The sequence below is a fragment of the Typopeltis vanoorti genome, chromosome 5 (assembly GCF_054136105.1).
Source record: "Typopeltis vanoorti isolate ZY-2024b chromosome 5, IOZ_Tvanoo_1.0, whole genome shotgun sequence".
Lineage (NCBI taxonomy): Eukaryota > Metazoa > Arthropoda > Arachnida > Uropygi > Thelyphonidae > Typopeltis > Typopeltis vanoorti.
The window spans coordinates 132,296,766-132,317,363 of NC_143553.1; the positions used below are offsets into that span (position 1 = coordinate 132,296,766).

The window sequence follows — 20,598 nt, forward strand, 5'->3', positions numbered from 1 at the left end:
TACTTAACCACAAGATTGCATTGAAAACAAGCCACCAGAACTTACCCTGTCTATCTGGTAACAGTTACTTCCAGGAATAATACACTGTCTGAAATAGAGATACAAATCATTGAGGAGTTGTATGAGCATAATATTCGCTTTAATATACAGCATTACTCTGCCTTACGATGCTTCGCTTTACAATGATTTGCCCATATCACTCTATGGTATGGTTCGTTCTTGAGAAACGAAAAGCTAACCCCGATTTTTCTTCTCTGTTATTATTGACATCACCTATGTGTTCTTTTTGCCTAATTTCAAGGCTCCTTGACGTTTGGCCGATGTAATTCAAGTTGCACGAGCAGGGTATGTTATAAACTCCAGCATATTTCAAGAAAGGATGGCTATCTTTAGGAGATCTTAAGAATTGTCTAATCGTTTCTGTGGGTTTAAAGGCCATCTTATTAGAAAATCTTATTAGAAACTGTCCCTAAGTATGGAATGACAATGGTAGAAATATAACGTATAATCATCTTGTTGTCTTTGTCGGGGTTCAGAGAAAAGCATCTTGTGGACGAGTCTTCGAGGAAATCCATTCATGGTAAGGTTGGTGGATATCAGGGATAGTTCTTTCTGGAGGTCTTGTTGATCTGTTGTAAGGAGAGAGGCATGGTTCTTCAACATGTGTACAATACTAAGTTTCTGAGAAATGTGGTGGCAGGAAGTGAAATGTAAATAACGTCCTGTATTGGTAGGTTTGCGGTAAACTGAGAGGTTGATACCACCATTTGGAAGCTTCTTAATTAAAGTGTCCAGAACACTTTAATTAAGAATTTAATGTTTTTATTCCATAAGAACTTTTCTTATGGAATAAAACCATATATCAGCAATTGACTGGCCTTGCAATGGGTAGCCCACTCTCTCCATCTTGCTGATCTCTTTATGGAGGATTTTGAAAGTAAAATCTTAACTCAAACAGACCCTAAACCTACAGTATGGTGGAGATACGTGGATGATATCTTTATCGCCTGGAACCACACAAAAAAAGGATCTGTTCGACTTTCTTAACAAAATGAACTCTCTACACTACACAATCAAATTCACTCTAGAACTTGAAAAAGATAACCAATTATCATTTCTGGACACTTTAATTAAGAAGCTTCCGAATGGTGGTATCAACCTCTCAGTTTACCGCAAACCTACCAATACAGGATGTTATTTACATTTCACTTCCTGCCACCACATTTCTCAGAAACTTAGTATTGTACACATGTTGAAGAACTATCCCTGATATCCACCAACCTTACCATGAATGGATTTCCTCGAAGACTCGTCCACAAGATACTTTTCTCTGAACGCCGACAAAGACAACAAGATGATATACATTATATTTCTACCATCGTCGTTCCATACTTAGGGACAGTTTCTAATAAGATTGCTAGACTCCTTAGACCACATAAAATAAGAGTGACCTTTAAACCCACAGAAACAATTAGACAATTCTTAATATCTCCAAAAGATAGCCATCGTTTCTCGAAATATGCTGGCGTTTGTAACATACCCTGCTCGTGCAGCTTGAATTACATCGGCCAAACATCAAGGAGCCTTGAAATTAGACAAAAAGAACACATAGGTGACGTCAATAATAACAGAGAAGAAAAATCGGGGTTAGCTTTTCGTTTCTCAAGAACAAACCATACCATAGAGTGGGATAGAAGCACAATTCCTTACATGGAGGACTTCCGCTCCCGAATTTTTAAGGAGGCCACAACAGTTGCCTGCTGTATACAAAACCTTAACAGGAACCAAGTGATCTGGAAGACCCTTATCAGATCATTCAACTCGCCAGAAATGAATTATAGTGCCAACTATAGAAAACGTTCCTAAATAACAAGTGATATCATCCACGCTCTATGCATGTTTTGTACGCGCTCTGTTCTTTGTTTAATATAATTGGAATCGGTTGATTATAGTTTGTAACAATTTTTTACTTTTTAGTGCCTTACATCAGTTATGTACCCTGAAGATGCCAACAGTCTTAGTTGGTAAACTAGTTGGTATAACTTAGTTGTTTATTATATGCACTTGATCAATATAATCCCATTAAAAGTCTTTCAAGAGTATTAAGGTGTCATATAAGGAAATATTGGTAAACAATGAGGTGATGTCAAAGCTTACCAATATATCTGTGTTATTTAAAATTAAATTTTCAATTAAGGTTTTAAAATGGGTAGAGTTTTTTTTACATAGGATGTGGTAAGACTAGTGAGGGGATCAGAGAGTTAGCCAGCTGCTTGGACAGTTTGTAGCAAGGTGCATCAGTGGCATCAACTATAGGACTTAGGGAGGAATTAGGTTTGTGGATTTTTGGTAAACTGTATGTGCAGAGGGGACAAGAACTGAAAGGTTTGAGTTTTTTTTTGTAATGTCTGGCGGCCAGGAGGATAAGTAAGTAATTTAAAAAAAATTTAACTTGCGTTTTTATGGGATCGTGTTCTAGTGGGATGTAGGTAGCATGATCTCAGAGAATAATTTCCATTTTTTTTTATTATATTCTGTGGTATTAAGGATGACTGTGGCATTACCCTTATCCATTCTGGTGATGACGATACTTTTTTCTTTCTGTAATTTTCTGAGAGCAGTGAGTTGTCTGGAAGATAAATTACTTTTTGGAGGTGACAACTGGGCAAGGATGTTGGCAACGTCAAGTCTGATGTTATTAGCTGTTTCCAGTGCTAAGCAACAGATTCTGCATTCGATCTAGCACCAGCACTTCTTCTGAGGCTTAGGGCACTGATAGCATCTTCGGTGAGCTTTTTGAGCCTTTTTTGAGGCTTCATCAGTGAGTCATCAGTAAGAAACTCTCTGATTCCAATCTTTGAGTTTCTTATTCGGTTTTAAAACTATGTGGGATTTAATATCCCCTTAATTTAAGTAATGTTTTCATTGCCGAAATGAAGCTTATTAGCTCTTTATACTTAAGTAAATATTTCTTTACCATTTACTCTATAAAATACCATTAGCAAATTATGTTTCTATCATGCCCCTCTTGTTCTTATCTGCTAAATTTTTGTAACCCACAAGCCTTCATGTTGTTATCATGGGGAACATTCCGTAAACTAGTCACTATTTTGGTTGCTTACTCCTGAATCTTCTCCACCATTTTCTTATCTAAAAAAAACCCAGGCAACCAAATCTGAGCACAAGAGTCAAATATGATCTTATAAAAAGAGAGAACTTCCTTATCTCTGTTTATCATTGTATTTTGTCCACTTTGGAAATATGTCCTTTGAACTCCAGTTCTCTATCCACCATTCAATTCAGCTGGGGATCCCCCCCCCCCCCATTCCAACACACACACACAAGAAAAAATCTCCAGCCTTATCAATTGATGTTAGGCTAAATATTATATGGCCTTTGCCTTAAACTACCAGTCTGTTTAGATCATCCTGCAGATCTCTAAATTATTTATTAATTAATTATTACTCTCCCTGTTTAGTATTATCAACAAAAAAGTATTCTCCACAAATTATTTCTAGTGTTATTAATATACAAATTAAACAACAATAGCCTAACTCAGAGTCCTGTGGTGCTCTGCTAATTACCTGCCTTGTCTTTGATATAGCTCCATGTACTACTGATGTTTTCATCAGCCATCCTCTTATTTGTGCCATGAGCCTCATGTCTATTCCCACCAAAATTTAATGAGATTTATTGCAGTATCCTGTCATGCTTTTTTGCAAGTCTAGCAGTATCATGTTGTAGCCATTTTTCTTATATAATTCATTTGTCACTTTATTGTAGAAAGTGAGTAAATACTAAGACAGCTTTCCTTCACAAAACCATGCCTTCCTCTCTCCTCTACCCTCATTAAATATCATTTTTATCCACCCATTTCTGAATTCTGTTCTTAACGAACTTGTCCATTTCCTTAACTACCACTTTTTAGTTATAGTCCATAATTTGGGAACCACCTTTATGTAACAAGTATATTGCCTTCTTTCTACTCCCCAGGAACTCTGAAAGCTGGTTAGGAGTACTACGATGTCTCTTGTTATCATAGGGAATTATGTTTCTATCATGTACTGAATGGGATGAAGTACGAGCCATGGGCTGGTACTTCATCCCATCCCATGGCTTGTATTTACATTGAGATTTATTAATATCCTAAACATCTCCAGTTCATCTTCCTATATTTTCGATCCCTGTCATTGTCAGTCACTGCGTGGATTATATGCACTTGGAAGGTAATTATTCGTAATTGCACTTTTTTTTCTGCTTCTGTCACCTTCCCTGTTGTCAGTGTTCATTAAAGTTAGTCTTCCATAATAATTCTTCCTTTAACTCATGTAGTGAAGGTCTTTTTGGGATATCCTTTAGCTTACTATATTAATTTCTTGGTCACTCCTCTTGCCTGTGTTTTATACTGCACATATGCTTGCTGAACATCTTTCTCCTTCAAAAGATATATTTCAGTGATTACACTAAATTTTTTTATTATTCAGTTATATAAAACACTGAAATAATAGTTCCCGACAAGTTTCGTAAATCGTAGGAATTTACATCTTCGGGGGCTAAATAGTATAACTTAAAGTTTAAACAAGAGAATTAATAAATACAAATCATAACCGTCTGGCTATTCATAAAACTCAAATAACAGAATGCAGATATATAACATTATTGACGTTGAACAATACTGGACGATGTCACGTGTTCTTGTTCTCGTTCATACAGTCCGAGCTCAGATTGAGGTAGATTTTTTTATTAGAGCTGACCACACTTGATGGAGAATTAAACCTTGATTTTTATTGCATTGGGTTGGGTTTTTTAGCATATTAGCAGCTTCTTTAAGTTTTCTATATATGACATCGTCGTTTTTTGCCAGAGTACATCGTGTCCAGTGGAAGTGGTATGGAAATCAAGACCTGTTTTTTGTTCTCTTTTGTATTGTATGTCTTTTTGGTGTTCAGCCATGCGTATTTCTCCAGATCTTCCTGTCTGTCCTACATAGCAAATCTCGCAAGAGCAATGGATTTTGTAGACTCCTGGTTTTTTAAGAGGACGATGAGGTGGTTTTGGTGGATGTAGGAATCTTGAGATTTTTTCCATAGGAAGGAAGGCTACTTTTATGTTGTGTTTGTTCATTAATTTGGCTAGCTTATTTGTAACATTTTTGATATAAGGAAGCGAGATTGCGTTTTTGTAAAAAAAAAAAAGTATTGTTTATACAATACTTTTATATATGTTGCGAGATCGTGTTGGTGAGGTATTTCGCCAAGTTGGAAGTCGGTGAATCTCTTCCATCTACTATTGAACATATAGGAAAAACATCTTCCTTCATAAAAAATAGTAAACATTTCATAGAAAAAGTGAAAGATATACATATTGGTCCAACAGGCATCTTAGCAAGTCTCAACATTATCAGCATCTTTACAAACGTCCCGAGACAAGAAATTTTGAATCTCCTAGAAGACCTCTTCCCTCCGGACATCTTGAATCTTTTTAAACATTGTATAGACAATACTTTTTTCACCTATAAAGATAGAACCTGGGAACAAAAAGAAGGAACTGGCCATGGGTTCATCATTATCACCGGTATTAGCAAACCTATTTATGGAAAAATTTGAAAACAGTGCTCATAAGAATTACCATAAAAAACCAAAAATATGGCTACGCTATGCGGACGATATTTTCATCATATTCAGTGGAACAACAGACGAACTTATCAATTTCAAAGATTATCTCAGCAATTTGCACAACACCATAAAATTCACTTTAGAACAAGAAAAAAATAAAAAACTTCCTTTTCTGGATATTCTATTAGAAGTTAATGAAGAAAGTAAACTCTCCTCAGTATATAGGAAGCCGACAAACACTGGAAGATTTCTAAATGCAACCTCACACCACCATCCTTCACAAAAAATAAGCTTAATTAAAACTCTTCGAGACAGAGCATACAATATCTCCAGCACACAAGAAAGATGTAATGAAGAACTAAAATACTTACCACAAATCCTCCAACAGAATGGATATGAAACAAAAGCCATCAAGAGAATCCTTAAAATGCCTCCAGCTAACAACACAATAAAACAGGATTACAAAAACGCAATCTCGCTTCCTTATATCAAAAATGTTACAGATAAGCTAGCCAAATTAATGAACAAACACAACATACAGTAGCCTTCCTTCCTATGGAAAAAATCTCAAGATTCCTACATCCACCAAAACCATCTCATCATCCTCTTAAAAAACCAGGAGTCTAAAAAATCCATTGCTCTTGCGAGATTTGCTACGTAGGACAGACAGGAAGATCTGGAGAAATACGCATGGCTGAACACCAAAAAGACGTACAATACAAAAGAGAACAAAAAACAGGTCTTGATTTCCATACCACTTCCACTGGACACGATGTACTCTGGCAAAAAACGCCGATGTCATACATAGAAAACAACAGTTATATAAGAAAATTTAAAGAGGCTGCTAATATGCTAAAAAAACCAACCCAATGCATTAAAAATCAAGGTTTAATTCTCCATCAAGTGTGGTCAGCTCTAATAAAAAAATCTACCTCAATCTGAGCTCGGACTGTATGAACGAGAACAAGAACACGTGACATCGTCCAGTATTGTTCAACGTCAATAACGTTATATCTGCATTCTGTTATTTGAGTTTTATGAATAGCCAGATGGTTATGATTTGTATTTAAAGATGTAAATTCCTACGATTTACGAAACTTGTCGGGAACCATTATTTCAGTGTTTTATATAACTGAATAATAAAAAAATGTGGTGTAATCACCAAAATATATCTTTTGAACCAATTGGCCACAGAAGTCTATGTCTGCAATCTTTCTCCTTATTATACCCTCCACAATATTCCCCCCCCCATTCAAATCCTGTTTAATGATGCATGCTATACTAATCCAGTTTACGCCTTTCTAGTTTATCTTCCCTATTCTGGATATGCAGTCTAATACTGCTTTCCTTAAATACCCACATCGACTATTTCCCCATACACTACTGACATCTTTTCCTGTTAGTTTCTTATATTGTTCCAAGCTACCTCCTGAGTTTGTTGTAATCACCAGCTTTGTAGTTTCACATATAACCCATCTTAATTAAAATTTTCACATGCTTAGTCACTTCCCAGGTAAAGACTACATGATCACCCTCTTCATTATTGGAGACAAAGTTAATTACTTTGGTTATGGAGAAATTCTCTGATGCTATCACAAGACCCAATGTTCTCAAACCATTGGACATCTTTCGTCACATTTAGATAATTATATCTCAGCTACACAAATTCTATTTCCCTACCTCTGCACTCTTTCCTCCTTCAAAATCTATTTATGCAGCTACTGAGAGATAATCACGTGCAACAGTATGTGATGAAAGGTGCCTAAAGGTTTAAGAATACTAGATCTGGTAATCATATCAGATCTTTTTACAGCGATATGCCATCCAACCTTCCTCCATGCTCTACCCAAATGACATGAGAAAATGCAGTAATTCAAACAGTGCATTTGATGATCATTTCATGTGAGAATTTAGTGTTACATTCATGAAAAGAGTAGAGAATAAATAAAGTATAGATTAAATTTAATAAAAATAAATACATTTGTATTTATACATAAATACAAATAAATAAATTTGTTAAAATTGCCATAGAATTTTGTTAGCATCTTTTTCTGTTTTATAAATATATATTTGTCATATAGATATCTGCTGATGAAAGACTAGTTAGGAGAACAAAACCTGTGGCAGAAATAGAAAATATTGATGAATGCACTATTTATGTTGAAAGGCTACCTCCAAATGTTGACCATGATTGGTTGAAGAATCTGTTTGGAAAATTTGGTAGAGTAACATATGTAAGTCTTCCACGATTCAGACATACAGGCAACCCAAAAGGATTTGCTTTCATTGAATTTGAGACATTTCTCTCAGCACAAAAAGCTTGTGAGGTAAGATTCATTTTTATTCTGCTAAAAAAATTTAGGCTTCATATCATTGTTATCATTTAATTTTTCATTATCTGCTTCAAGAGTTCTACTTTCAATATATGAACTGATTTACCTAATTCTTAGAGAGGTTAAGGATTGTAATCCTGTTATTAAAGCTCCAGGAATGAAGGGTTACTGAGGATGATTGTATATCCTCGCAGACAGGCTTAAACGTTGGTTGTACATGCTTACTAAATAGCTTAAGGAAATTACAATGTACAATAGAATATACATTAAATTAAACTTTAATATATTTCCAATATTTCGGCAACGTCACGTTGCCTTCTTCAAAGGAACTTACAATAAAGATGGCATGCAGGCACTAAACACAGTAAATGAGAATGAAGCAAGGAATCTATGGTTTTCCTAAAAGTCGTGATGGTGCCCCCTACCGGGCTATGTAGGGTATTCTTGGCCGTTGGGCTGAAGGGTTTCCTGACGTAAGCCGTTGGGTCTCCTGATATAAGCCTCCCAAATTTCGGGCAGTCTCATGCCACCAAATTTGTTGAGGTTTGGCATGTTTCTTAGGGCTAAGGCTGATTCTATAAATAGTCTTTCAAATTTGAACTTGCTATGGTGTATTATTGTGGCTTTCTTCCACCGTATTCTGTGGCGTGTATCCAGAGCATGGTCTTCAAGACCAGAGTGGCTGTACTGGTGAAACTGAATGTAGTCCTTCTGTTCTGAAATTCCGATATTCGCTGTCCTGCCTGTTTGGCCAAAGTAGGACAACTTACAGCTGCAAGGGACCTGGTATACACCAGGTAGGTCTAGGGGAAGTGGTTGGTCTTTAGTGGAGCGGATAAGGGATGCCAATTTTCTATAAGGTCTGTAACAAGAGGTCAAGTCATGTTTTTTTAAGATTTTGGTAATTTTTTCCGGGGTGCCTCGAATGTAGGGAATGATGATGATGGATTTGGAGTAATCCTTGTTGTGAGGGGGAGGGAGGTTGTGGTTTACTGGTTTTAATATTTTTTTTGGGGGGGGGGGAGGTAGCCATTGGCTGAGAAAGTGTTGAGGATGTGATTTAGTTCATTGGTTAGGACATTGTCATTTGAACAGATTAGTTTAGCCCTGTTGTGTAGTGTCTTAACAACTCCATATTATTGTGAGGGGGCATGGTGGGATTGTTGGTGAATGTATTTAGCCTGTATGATTGGGTTTTCTATAAACTGAGAAAACCAAGGTTCCACCAGGCTGGCAGGTGACTGTTGTTTTCCTCTTTTTCCAGGGTGAACTTAATTCTGGGGTGGTTGGTTGCTTAAGTGTCTTAAGAAGAAGAGGAATGTATCAGAGCCATGTGGCCAAATAGCAAACATCTCATCAACGTAGCAAAGCCATATGGTAGGTTTTTGTGGGGCAGATTTTAAGGCTTTATCTTCGAAGGTTTCCATAAAGAAATTGGCCAAGGGTAGGGAGAGTGGTGAACCCATGGCTGTCCCCTCTATTTCTTTGTAGAATTTTCTCTGGCAAACAAAATAGCCCGAGTTCATTGTGAACTGAAATAGGGCTGAGATATCGGGAGGAAATTTAGCTTGGATTAGCTCTAAGGTTTCCTTGAGTGGGACATTTGTGAATAAGGAGGAGACATCAAAACTGACCATTATGTCAGTATGTTGGAGTGTAGGGTTTTCTATCTGGGTGATGGATAGGGGAGCCCGCCATGTTTGTGCGTGCGTGCGTGCGTGCGTGCGTGTGTGTGTGTGGTGGGGAGGTCCGAATATACTGAATAAGGACTCGTGGACCAACAGGGCCATAAGGGGCAATCATCTTGATTGTAAGGGGAAGTGGCACTCCCATGGACCCCTAGCTGGATCTATCCTCTTCTTCTTCCACTTTGAGGAAGATCCACTTATTTTATTATTTCCTATAAAGCCTTATCAGCCAACTCTTCCTATTTTATGATCCTTATATTAGAGTACTCGAGGGCAAGGGTCTTTTCATTTCTGGCATTACAACTATGCCCTCTCTATAAACCCTACTATAATTATTCTTCTATAATCTACTCTTTTCTCCTTCAATATACCCTATTCTTCCTATGGGTTTAAATTCGGAAGAAGGCTACCTCAAAAGTCTTAAGGGAGCAGCCCTACCACTGAACTATTTCATTGTCAGGCTAGTCCCCTGACACGGAGAACATAATTCTACTTGTAAGCTGACAGAAAAAGATAATCGGATTGAATCTATGGAAAATGACCCTGGAATGGAAAAGGTAAAACAAAAATGGAAACGACAAAATATAATACACATAGCAAACTAGAATGTAAGAGGAATAGCATATAAAGAAATAGAATTAGACCAACTATTAAATGAAAGAAATTTTAAAATAGCAGTAATCACTGAAACAAAAAGAAATTAAAAGGAACTATGAGAACCGAAAATTTTAATGTGATATACAGTGGAGTCAACAGAGACCAAACAGCACAAGCAGGAGTCATGATTTGGATTCATAACTCCCTTTCAAAACAGTTAAAACATTATAAATTATGGAATGAAAGAATAATAGAAGCTAGAATAAAAATAGATAGAGGCAGTTTAACAATAATTGGTTTATATGCCTAAGAAGAAGGAAGAGAACAGGATACTACTGATTTTTATAATCAGCTACAAAACATATATAATAAAATAAATAAAAATGATTACGTAATTTTAGCAGAGACTTAAATGCAAGAATTGCAAACACGAAAATTAATAATAATATAGGAATACATGGAGAACATACTCTAAACAGGAATGGTAAAAAATTGAAAGACTTTGTAGTTTATAATATCCTAAAAATAATGAATTCCTTTTATAAACATAAAGACATACATAGATATACTTGGGCAGCAAGAGGATAGAAATCAATATTAGATTATTTTATATTAAATGAAAAGACATCAAAATTTTCACTAGATGTTAGAGTTCACAGAGGATATGAAATAAGCAGTGCCCACTTCCTTGTTAAAATAAAACTAAGATTACCTCCTAAATGGCTATAAGTAACAAGATCAGAAAGAAAATTTGAAACATTTGTTTATAAAACTAGACTATTGAGTGACACAAATGTCATCATCATGCGTATCAAGGATTTAATCCTAGCAGGCCTGTTCCGGCCTTAGAAGTCATCGTTGAATCGTTTAAGAGGACGTACTGGTTTTCTTTTTCCTAATTGCTTGTATACTTTAAGGCTTGTTTTGGTAATCTTTCTGTTTTCATTCTTTGAACGTGTTCCATCCATTTATGTTTATATTTTTTAATTTTTTCTATTACTGGTTCTTGGTTTAATTCTTTCATAATTTCTTCATTTCTTTTGTGATCAAATATGGTATATTTTGCAGTTTTTCTCATAAACTACATTTCTGCTGTTTTTAATCTTTGTTTGTCTTTTTTCTTTATTGTCCAGATTTTGCTTCCATACATTAAGACTGGTAGGACTAATGTATTGTATACTTTTAGTCTGGTTTGTTTTTGAACTAGGTTTGGTTTAAATATAGAGTTAATTACACCTGTTATTTTTAAATATTTTGCAATTTTTACATTTATATCTTTTTCATTTTCATATGTGTTCATACATCCTAGGTAGTTAAATGAATTCACCTGTTCTAAGATCTTGTTATCTATTACTATTTTAGTTCTTGCTAGATCTTGTCCTTTAAAGGCCATAGTTTTTGATTTTTCCATTGATATTATCATACCATAATCTTTGGATACCTCATATAGATCTAAAATAGCTTTCTGTAAGTTATTTTCAGAATTTGTAATTATTATTTCGTCGTCGGCAAAGAGGAGAGTGTTTAAGTTAACTGTAGGAGAAAGTTTAATTCCTTGATGTAAATTTTTATTCCATTTTATTATTATTTTATTTAAGTAGATATTAAAAAGAGTTGCTGAGAGGTGACATCCCTGTCGGACCCCTTGGTTTATCTCTCTCGTATATGATAGCTCACTATTTAATCTTATTTGTATTTGATTATTTTCATATATACTTGTGATAGCTTTTAGGATATTATTTGGTATTTGTCTTTCTTTTAATATGTTAAATAATGTTTCTTTTAACTTTGTCAAATCTTTTTCAAAGTTAATAAATGCAATATGTGTTTCTAAATTATATTCTCTTCTTTTCTCTATTATTAATTTTAGGCAAAAGGCCGGGTCTATACATGATCGTCCTTTTCTAAATCCATTCTGTACTTCTAGAATAAAGTTTTCGGAATATTTCATTAGTTTGTTATTTAAGATTCTGCTATATATTTTGTAACAGGAATTTAGTATACTGATACCTCTATAGTTTTTAGGGTCATCTCTCTTTTAATTGGTTAAATAACTGAAGAAGAATTAGAAATCAGCCTGAAAGAAACAAGAAATGGAAAATCTCCTGGAGAAGATAAGCTAGGTTCAGAACTATATAAATATGCAGGAACAAGATTCAAAGAAAGACTCTTATTATTTTTAAATAAAATTTACTCAACTGGTATCCCCCCAATAAAATGGAATAAAGTAATTGTGATACCAGTTGAGTAAATTTTATTTAAAAATAATAAGAGTCCTTTCTTTGAATCTTGTTCCTGCATATTTATATAGTTCTGAACCTAGCTTATCTTCTCCAGGTGATTTTCCATTTCTTGTTTCTTTCAGGCTGATTTCTAATTCTTCTTCAGTTATTTCTTTTTCATTTTCGTTAATTGTTTGCCAGTTGTCTTTTTTAAAATATTTGTCTGTCTACAATTCAGTGTTTAATTTTACGTTTTCTTTGGTATCTGCATTTAAGTGTTTCAATATCTTATATACATTGGGTCTTATATTATATAAATCATGTTCTAAATTAGAAACAAATTTATTCCATGATCGTCTATGTCTTTTTCAGGCTTCTCTTTTAGCTATGGCTCTTATTCTTTTATATTCTATTTCATCTTCTAATCATTTACTTCCTAACCATTTGTGATAGGCTTCTTTTTTCTTTTTGATTATTTCTTTGATTGTATCATCCCAGATCTTCAGTTTTTTTCTTTTATTGAATTTTTTGGTCTTTCCTAAGCTTTCATTTGCTGCTGCATTTAGTATCGTTTTTATATTAAGCCGTTCTATTTCTATTTCTTCATTTTGTTTTATTTTATCTAGATATTGGTTAATTTCTTTGGTATCTGCATTTAAGTGTTTCAATATCTTATATACATTGGGTCTTATATTATATAAATCATGTTCTAAATTAGAAACAAATTTATTCCATGATCGTCTATGTCTTTTTCAGGCTTCTCTTTTAGCTATGGCTCTTATTCTTTTATATTCTATTTCATCTTCTAATCATTTACTTCCTAACCATTTGTGATAGGCTTCTTTTTTCTTTTTGATTATTTCTTTGATTGTATCATCCCAGATCTTCAGTTTTTTTCTTTTATTGAATTTTTTGGTCTTTCCTAAGCTTTCATTTGCTGCTGCATTTAGTATCGTTTTTATATTAAGCCGTTCTATTTCTATTTCTTCATTTTGTTTTATTTTATCTAGATATTGGTTAATTCTTTGTTCATATAACCATTGTACATTTGTGTCATTCAATAGTCTAGTTTTATAAACAGATGTTTCAATTTTTCTTTCTGTTCTTGTTACTTGTAGCCATTTAGGTGGTAATCTTAATTTTATTTTAACAAGGAAGTGGTCACTGCTTATTTCATATCCTCTGTGAACTCTAACATCTAGTGAAAAGTTTGATGTCTTTTCATTTAATATAAAGTAATCTAATATTTATGTCCATCCTCTTGCTGCCCAAGAATATTTATGTATGTCTTTATGTTTATAAAAGGAATTCATTATTTTTAGGTTATTATAAACTACAAAGTCAATCAATTTTTTACCATTTTTGTTTAGAGTGTGTTCTCCATGTATTCTTATATTATTATTAATTTTAGTGGTTCCAATTCTTGCATTTAAGTCTCCTGCTAAAATTATGTAATCATTTTTATTTATTTTATTATATATGTTTTGTAGCTGATTATAAAAATCAGTATTATCCTGTTCTCTTCCTTCTTCTGGGCATATAAACCAATTATTGTTAAATTGCCTCTATCTGTTTTTATTCTAGCTTCTATTATTCTTTCATTCCATAATTTATAATGTTTTAACTGTTTTGAAAGGGAGTTATGAATCCAAATCATGACTCCTGCTTGTGCTGTTTGGTCTCTGTCGACTCCACTGTATATCACATTAAAATTTTCAGTTCTCATAGTTCCTTTTAATTTCTTTTTTGTTTCAATGATTACTGCTATTTTAAAATTTCTTTCATTTAATAACTGGTCTAATTATATTTCTTTATATGCTATTCCTCTTACATTCCAGTTTGCTTTGTGTATTATATTTTGTTGTTTCCATTTTTGTTTTATAAACATATAAACCATATAAACATAAAGAAATACATAAATATACTTGGGCAGTAAGAGGATAGAAATCAATAGATTATTTTATATTAAATGAAAAGACATCAAAATTTTCACTAGATGTTAGAGTTCACAGAGGAATGAAATAAGCAGTGACCACTTCCTTGTTAAAATAAAATTAAGATTACCACCTAAATGGCTACAAGTAACAAGAACAGAAAGAAAAATTGAAACATCTGTTTATAAAACTAGACTATTGAATGACACAAATGTACAATGGCTATATGAACAAAGAATTAACCAATATCTAGATAAAATAAAACAAAATGAAGAAATAGAAATAGAATGGCTTAATATAAAAATGGTACTAAATGCAGCAGCAAATGAAAGCTTAGGAAAGACCAAAAAATTCAATAAAAGGAAAAAACCTGAAGATCTGGGATGATGCAATCAAAGAAATAATTAAAAAGAAAAAAGAAGCCTCTCACAAATGGTTAAGCAGTAAAAGATTAGAAGATCATCATCATCATGCATACCAAGGATTTACGCCTAGCATGGCCTGTTCCGGCCTTAGAAGTCATCGTTGAATCGTTTAAGAGAACGTTCTGGTTTTCTTTTTCCTAAGGCTTGTTTTGGTAATCTTTCTGCTTTCATTCTTTGAACGTGTTCCATCCATTTATGTGTATATTTTTAAATTTTTTCTATTACTGGTTCTTGGTTTAATTCTTTCATAATGTCTTCATTTCTTTTGTGATCAAATAGGGTATACTTTGCAGTTTTTCTCATAAACTTCATTTCTGCTGTTGTTAATCTTTGTTTGTCTTTTTTCTTTATTGTTCAGATTTTGCTTCCATACATTAAGACTGGTAGGGCTAATGTCTTGTATACTTTTAGTCTGGTTTGTTTTTGAACTAGGTTTGGTTTAAATATAGAGTTAATTACACCTGTTATTTTGCAATTTTTACATTTATATCTTTTTCATTTTCATATGTGATCATACATAGTAGGTAGTTTAATGAATTCACCTGTTCTAAGATCTTGTTATCTATTGCTATTTTAGTTCTTGCTGTATCTTGTGCTTTAAAGGCCATAGTTTTTGATTTTTCTGTTGATATTATCATACCGTAATCTTTGGATATCTCATTTAGATCTAAAATAGCTTTCTGTAGTTTATCTTCAGAAATACAAAAGACAAACAAAGATTAATAACAGCAGAAATGAAATTCATGAGGAAAAACTGAAAAGTATACCCTATTTGATCACAAAAGAAACGAAGAAATTATGAAAGAATTAAACCTAGAACCAGTAAGATTTGAAGATGAAATAGAATATAAAAGAATAAGAGCCATAGCTAAAAGAGAAGTCAGAAAAAGACATAGAGAATCATGGAACAAATTTTTCCAATGTATATAAGATTTTGAAACACTTAAATGCAGATACCAAAGGAAAACATAAAATTAAACACCGAATTGAAATTAGAAGAATTTCTAAATTACTACACAGAATTGTGGACAGACAAATATTTTAAAAAAGGCAACTTGCAAACAATTAACGAAAATGAAAAGAAAATAACTAAAGAAGAATTAAATCATCCTGAAAGAAACAAGAAATGGAAAATCACCTGGAGAAGATAAGCTTGGTTCAGAACTATATAAATATGCAGGAACAAGATTCAAAGAAAGACTCTTATTATTTTTAAATAAAATTTATTCAACTGGTGTCCCCCCAATAGAATGGAAAAAAGCAATTGTGATCCCTATCTTTAAAAAAAAGGTAATAGAGATGACCCTAAAAACTATAGAGGTATCAGTATACTAAATTCCTGTTACAAAATATATAGCAGAATCTTAAATTGCAAACTAATGAAATATTCCGAAAACTTTATTTAGAAGTACAGAATGAATTTAGAAAAGGACGATCATGTATAGACCTGGCCTTTTGCCTAAAATTAATAATAGAGAAAAGAAGAGAATACAATTTAGAATCACATATTGCATTTATTGACTTTGAAAAAGCATTTCACAAAGTTAAAAGAAACATATTATTTAACATATTAAAAGAAAGACAAATACCAAATAATATCCTAAAAGCTATCACAAGTATATATGAAAATAATCAAATACAAATAAGATTAAATCACGAGCTATCATATACGAGAGAGATAAACCAAGGGGTCCGACAGGGATGCCCCCTCTCAGCAACTCTTAATATTTACCTAAATGAAATAACAATAAAATGGAATAAAAATTTCCATCAAGATATTAAAGTTTCTCCTACAGTGAACTTGAACACTCTCTTTTTTGCTGACGACCAAATAATAATTACAAATTCTGAAAATAACTTACAGAAAGCTATTTTAGATCTAAAGAAGATAGCCAAAGATTATGGTATGATAATATCAACAGAAAAATCAAAAACTGTGGCCTTTAAAGGACAAGATCCAGCAAGAACTAAAATAGTAATAGATAACAAGATCTTAGAACAGGTGAATTCATTAAACTACCTACTATGTATGATCACATATGAAAATGAAAAAGATATAAACGTAAAAATTGCAAAATATTTAAAAATAACAGGTATAATTAACTCTATATTTAAACCAAACCTAGTTCAAAAACAAACCACACTAAAAGTATACAATACATTAGCCCTACCAGTCTTAATGTATGGAAGCGAAATCTGGACAATAAAACAAAAGACAAACAAAGATTAATAACAGCAGAAATGAAATTCATTAGAAAAACTGCAAAGTATACCCTATTTGATCACAAAAGAAATGAAGAAATTATAAAAGAATTAAACCAAGAACTAGTAATAGAAAAAATTAAAAAATATAAACATAAATGGATGGAACACGTTCAAAGAATGAAAACAGAAAGATTACCAAAACAAGCCTTAAAGTATACAAGCCATTAGGAAAAAGAAAACCAGGACGTCCTCTTAAACGATTCAACGATAACTTCTAATGCTGGAACAGGCCATGGTAAGCCTAAATCCTTGATACGCATGATGATGATGATGATGATGATGATTGATATATATGTGGTATGTTTGGCAGATAACAGGAACTTAATTTTCATTAATTTCTGGTTTAGCACAGTTAAAACACTGAACCATAGAACCACTACAATCATATATGACTTAAAGCAGTTATTAACAAAATTAAGTTGTTCTGAAAGATTCTGTCCACAGGAATGGATGAGTAATTATATGTTAATATTAGATAATCAGAAATCTTTCATTGTTAGAAAAACATGGGCATGTGTCATATTGACTGCACTTGCAGAAGATAATTTGGGCAGACAGAAAGAACACTGGTAATTTACAACTGACTGTAATTATTCTAATACTTAAAAATATTACAATAGCCAAATTGTAAATATTGTTAGATAAGTCATTATGCTAGTGATATCTTCATATAGTGCACAACAGTAACCACATCCTGGTTGGAAAAAGTTTAGGTTTGAATTCGGTTTAGGATGTGAGGAGGCTTTTAAAGATGACATAGCTGGTCTCATACAGAGGTACAGAGTATTTCCTCCTGGAAAGCTGGATTTTGATGAACTAAGAATAATGCAGATACCTTACGTAAAAAATTAACAGCTTATTAGTACAGAATTTTTGCGTATGTTTCATAGTCATCCCCATTGTGAAATGAATAGAATCACATATAACGGAAGAATTCAACACTGCTTCAGTAATGCATTAACGACTGGGGGAGGGGGGGATAGCGGTAACAACTAGAGTCAAGGCACAGTTTTTTTCCATGAGGATGATAAATGCATAAACCATTTGATGTCTTGAGATTGGAGTGATTTAGTAGTAGTACCTAACTTTTTTTTTGGAAGAATTTCTATCGGAAATCTGCCTTTGTGCAGGACTAATTTTCTTCCAAAGAACTATGTCTAAAAGAGATGGCATGTTCATAATGCCAGTTTCATGATACTTGATGTAATTTTAAGCTCTTTATGAACAGCAGTGGATCTTCCAAATTTACCAAAATAAAGTGGTTCACAAGAACAAGAATTCTGGTGAAAATTGTTCGGGGTTGTCTTTGGCTTTCAAAAGAAATGAAATTTTTTGGACCGGACAAGATATTAACTAATATTAATAAGCTGAGAATTGTAAAGATAAATTCAGATATTCCTTTGACCTATAAAGGATGGAAATATGATTTCTTCTTGAGAAGAAAAAGATGAATTCCTTTGTTGATAAAGGACTCGCTGAAAATATTATCTGAGAACATAGATTAAACGTGTTGCAGTTTCTGATGTAACAAGGCTTCAGTAGAACAGGGTATGTGTATAATGAATCAAGGTTTTAATGGCACCAATTTTTTGACAAGGAAATGTGCATGGATGTGGCATCTTGATCTTTTTATTAAAATCCATGGTGTATTTTAAAAACAAGATCAGTGGGCTTTGATCTATCAGATGTAATGATTACTTTAGATATAGTTTTCCTATGTGCAAACAGTGTGAATTAATTCAAGAACAAGTGTGACAGCTGGTGGATTTAGTATGTGGCCTCCTTCTATGAGTCCCTTACTTCCTAGAAGTATCTCTTAATAACATATAATATATTTAAATATATTATTATTATTATTATTAAGGAAACCATGGATTACCCAAACAAGTTCCTTCTCTAAAATTGTCGACTGCTTTGATTTTGTTGTACATTTTGGAGATTTTAATGTTCGATATAAGTGAAATCAAGAAATAGAAGTTGCAACTATGAGAAGTCCTTTTCCTTCCCATGCTTACAAATTATTTTATGGAATATTATGAACAGCCACTCCTGTGCAATATTCTTCCTAGTGTGGTATAGGTCTGCTGATGGCATGTTTGCTATTTGGACTGGTAACTGATAATGAATATTTCTGTTTGAAGACTTGAGAAAGAAAAACAGAAGTTAAATTAAAAACAAGACAGCTTTTGGGAGGAAGATATGGAGTTGAGTTTTTAGTGGTTATTTGCTTTTTCATAGTAATATTTCATATAGAAAGAGGGTGGGGAGTCATGGATATTAAAGGAACTAAAAGAAGAAACAGGGAAAAAGCAAAAAAAAGGTACCAAAGAAACTAATAAATACATAAATACACATATACCTTAAATATAAAGAGCCAATAGGCTTCATTTCGGCGATATAAACATTATTTAAATTAAAGGGATATTAATCCCATATTGTTTTAAAACCGAATAAGAAACTCAAAGATTGGAATCAGAGAGTTTCATGCCAAATATAGTAAACTATAAAAGTATCGGCATTTACTAGCGTGAGCTAATGCAAGTAATCCTAGTACGTAGTACAATCTCTGGCAACTCTCAGCAAAGGTGGTGAAGTTCTGATCGCTATTCTTGGTATTTTCCATAATGTAAAAACACATTTCGTATGCTGTTATTACATTATGGTGGGAGGTCACTACCCATACCGGTTTCAGCCTTTTTTGATGCTTCATCAATGAGTAGCTAGACCAAATAGATACCAAAGGGTATAGTGAAAAGAACTTATATACTCTGCTGTACAAGTTGTCAAACAGGTGCAACCATTAAGTTACATAAATATAAAGAGCCACTAGGCTTCATTTCGGCGATATAAACATTATTTAAATTAAGGGGATATTAATCCCACATTGTTTTAAAACCGAAATAAGAAACTCAAAGATTGGAATCAGAGAGTTTCATGCCAAATATAGTAAACTATAAAAGTATTTTACTATAATACTTTTATAGTTTACTATAAAACCTCCTATAGTTTACTTCCCACCATAATATAACAGCATACATTTCCTAGGAAATGTGTTTTTACATTATGGAAAATACCAAGAATAGCGATCAGAACTTCACCACCTTTGCTGCGAGTTGCCCGAGACGAGATTGTACTACGTACTAGGATTACTTGCATTATCACGCTAGTAATCCCCGATACTTTTATAGTTTACTATATTCAGCAGAAACTCTCTGATTCCAATCTTTGAGTTTCTTATTCGGTTTTAAAACAATGTGGGATTAATATCCCCTTAATTTAAATAACACATATACCTGGTCAGTCAGGGGATGTAAATCAGTTGATTACATTTACAACAAAATTTAAATTAGCTGACTTAATCCTGTATGTAAGAGCACATTGAGGCTGTGAATTAAACCTAAATATAGCATTGGTCATTGTATAGTATGATCATTATATAGTATTGGCTAAAATTTGATTTAAACCAAAATGGCTAAAAATAAATAAAGTGGATAATTTCTTCATTACAAAGATCCTGAT

At 33.1% G+C, this 20,598-nt stretch overlaps 1 protein-coding gene across 1 annotated transcript in view; it reads left to right on the forward strand.

Moving 5' to 3' along the window:
• The window catches only part of Larp7 (La related protein 7), a 207,987-nt gene that overhangs the window by 84,089 nt on the left and 103,300 nt on the right, over positions 1 to 20,598 (forward strand). The window contains exon 5 of the mRNA XM_090393486.1: positions 7,697 to 7,942. Within this exon, the coding sequence (XP_090249612.1) occupies positions 7,697 to 7,942 (246 nt within the window). The remainder of the gene's footprint in view (positions 1 to 7,696; positions 7,943 to 20,598) is intronic.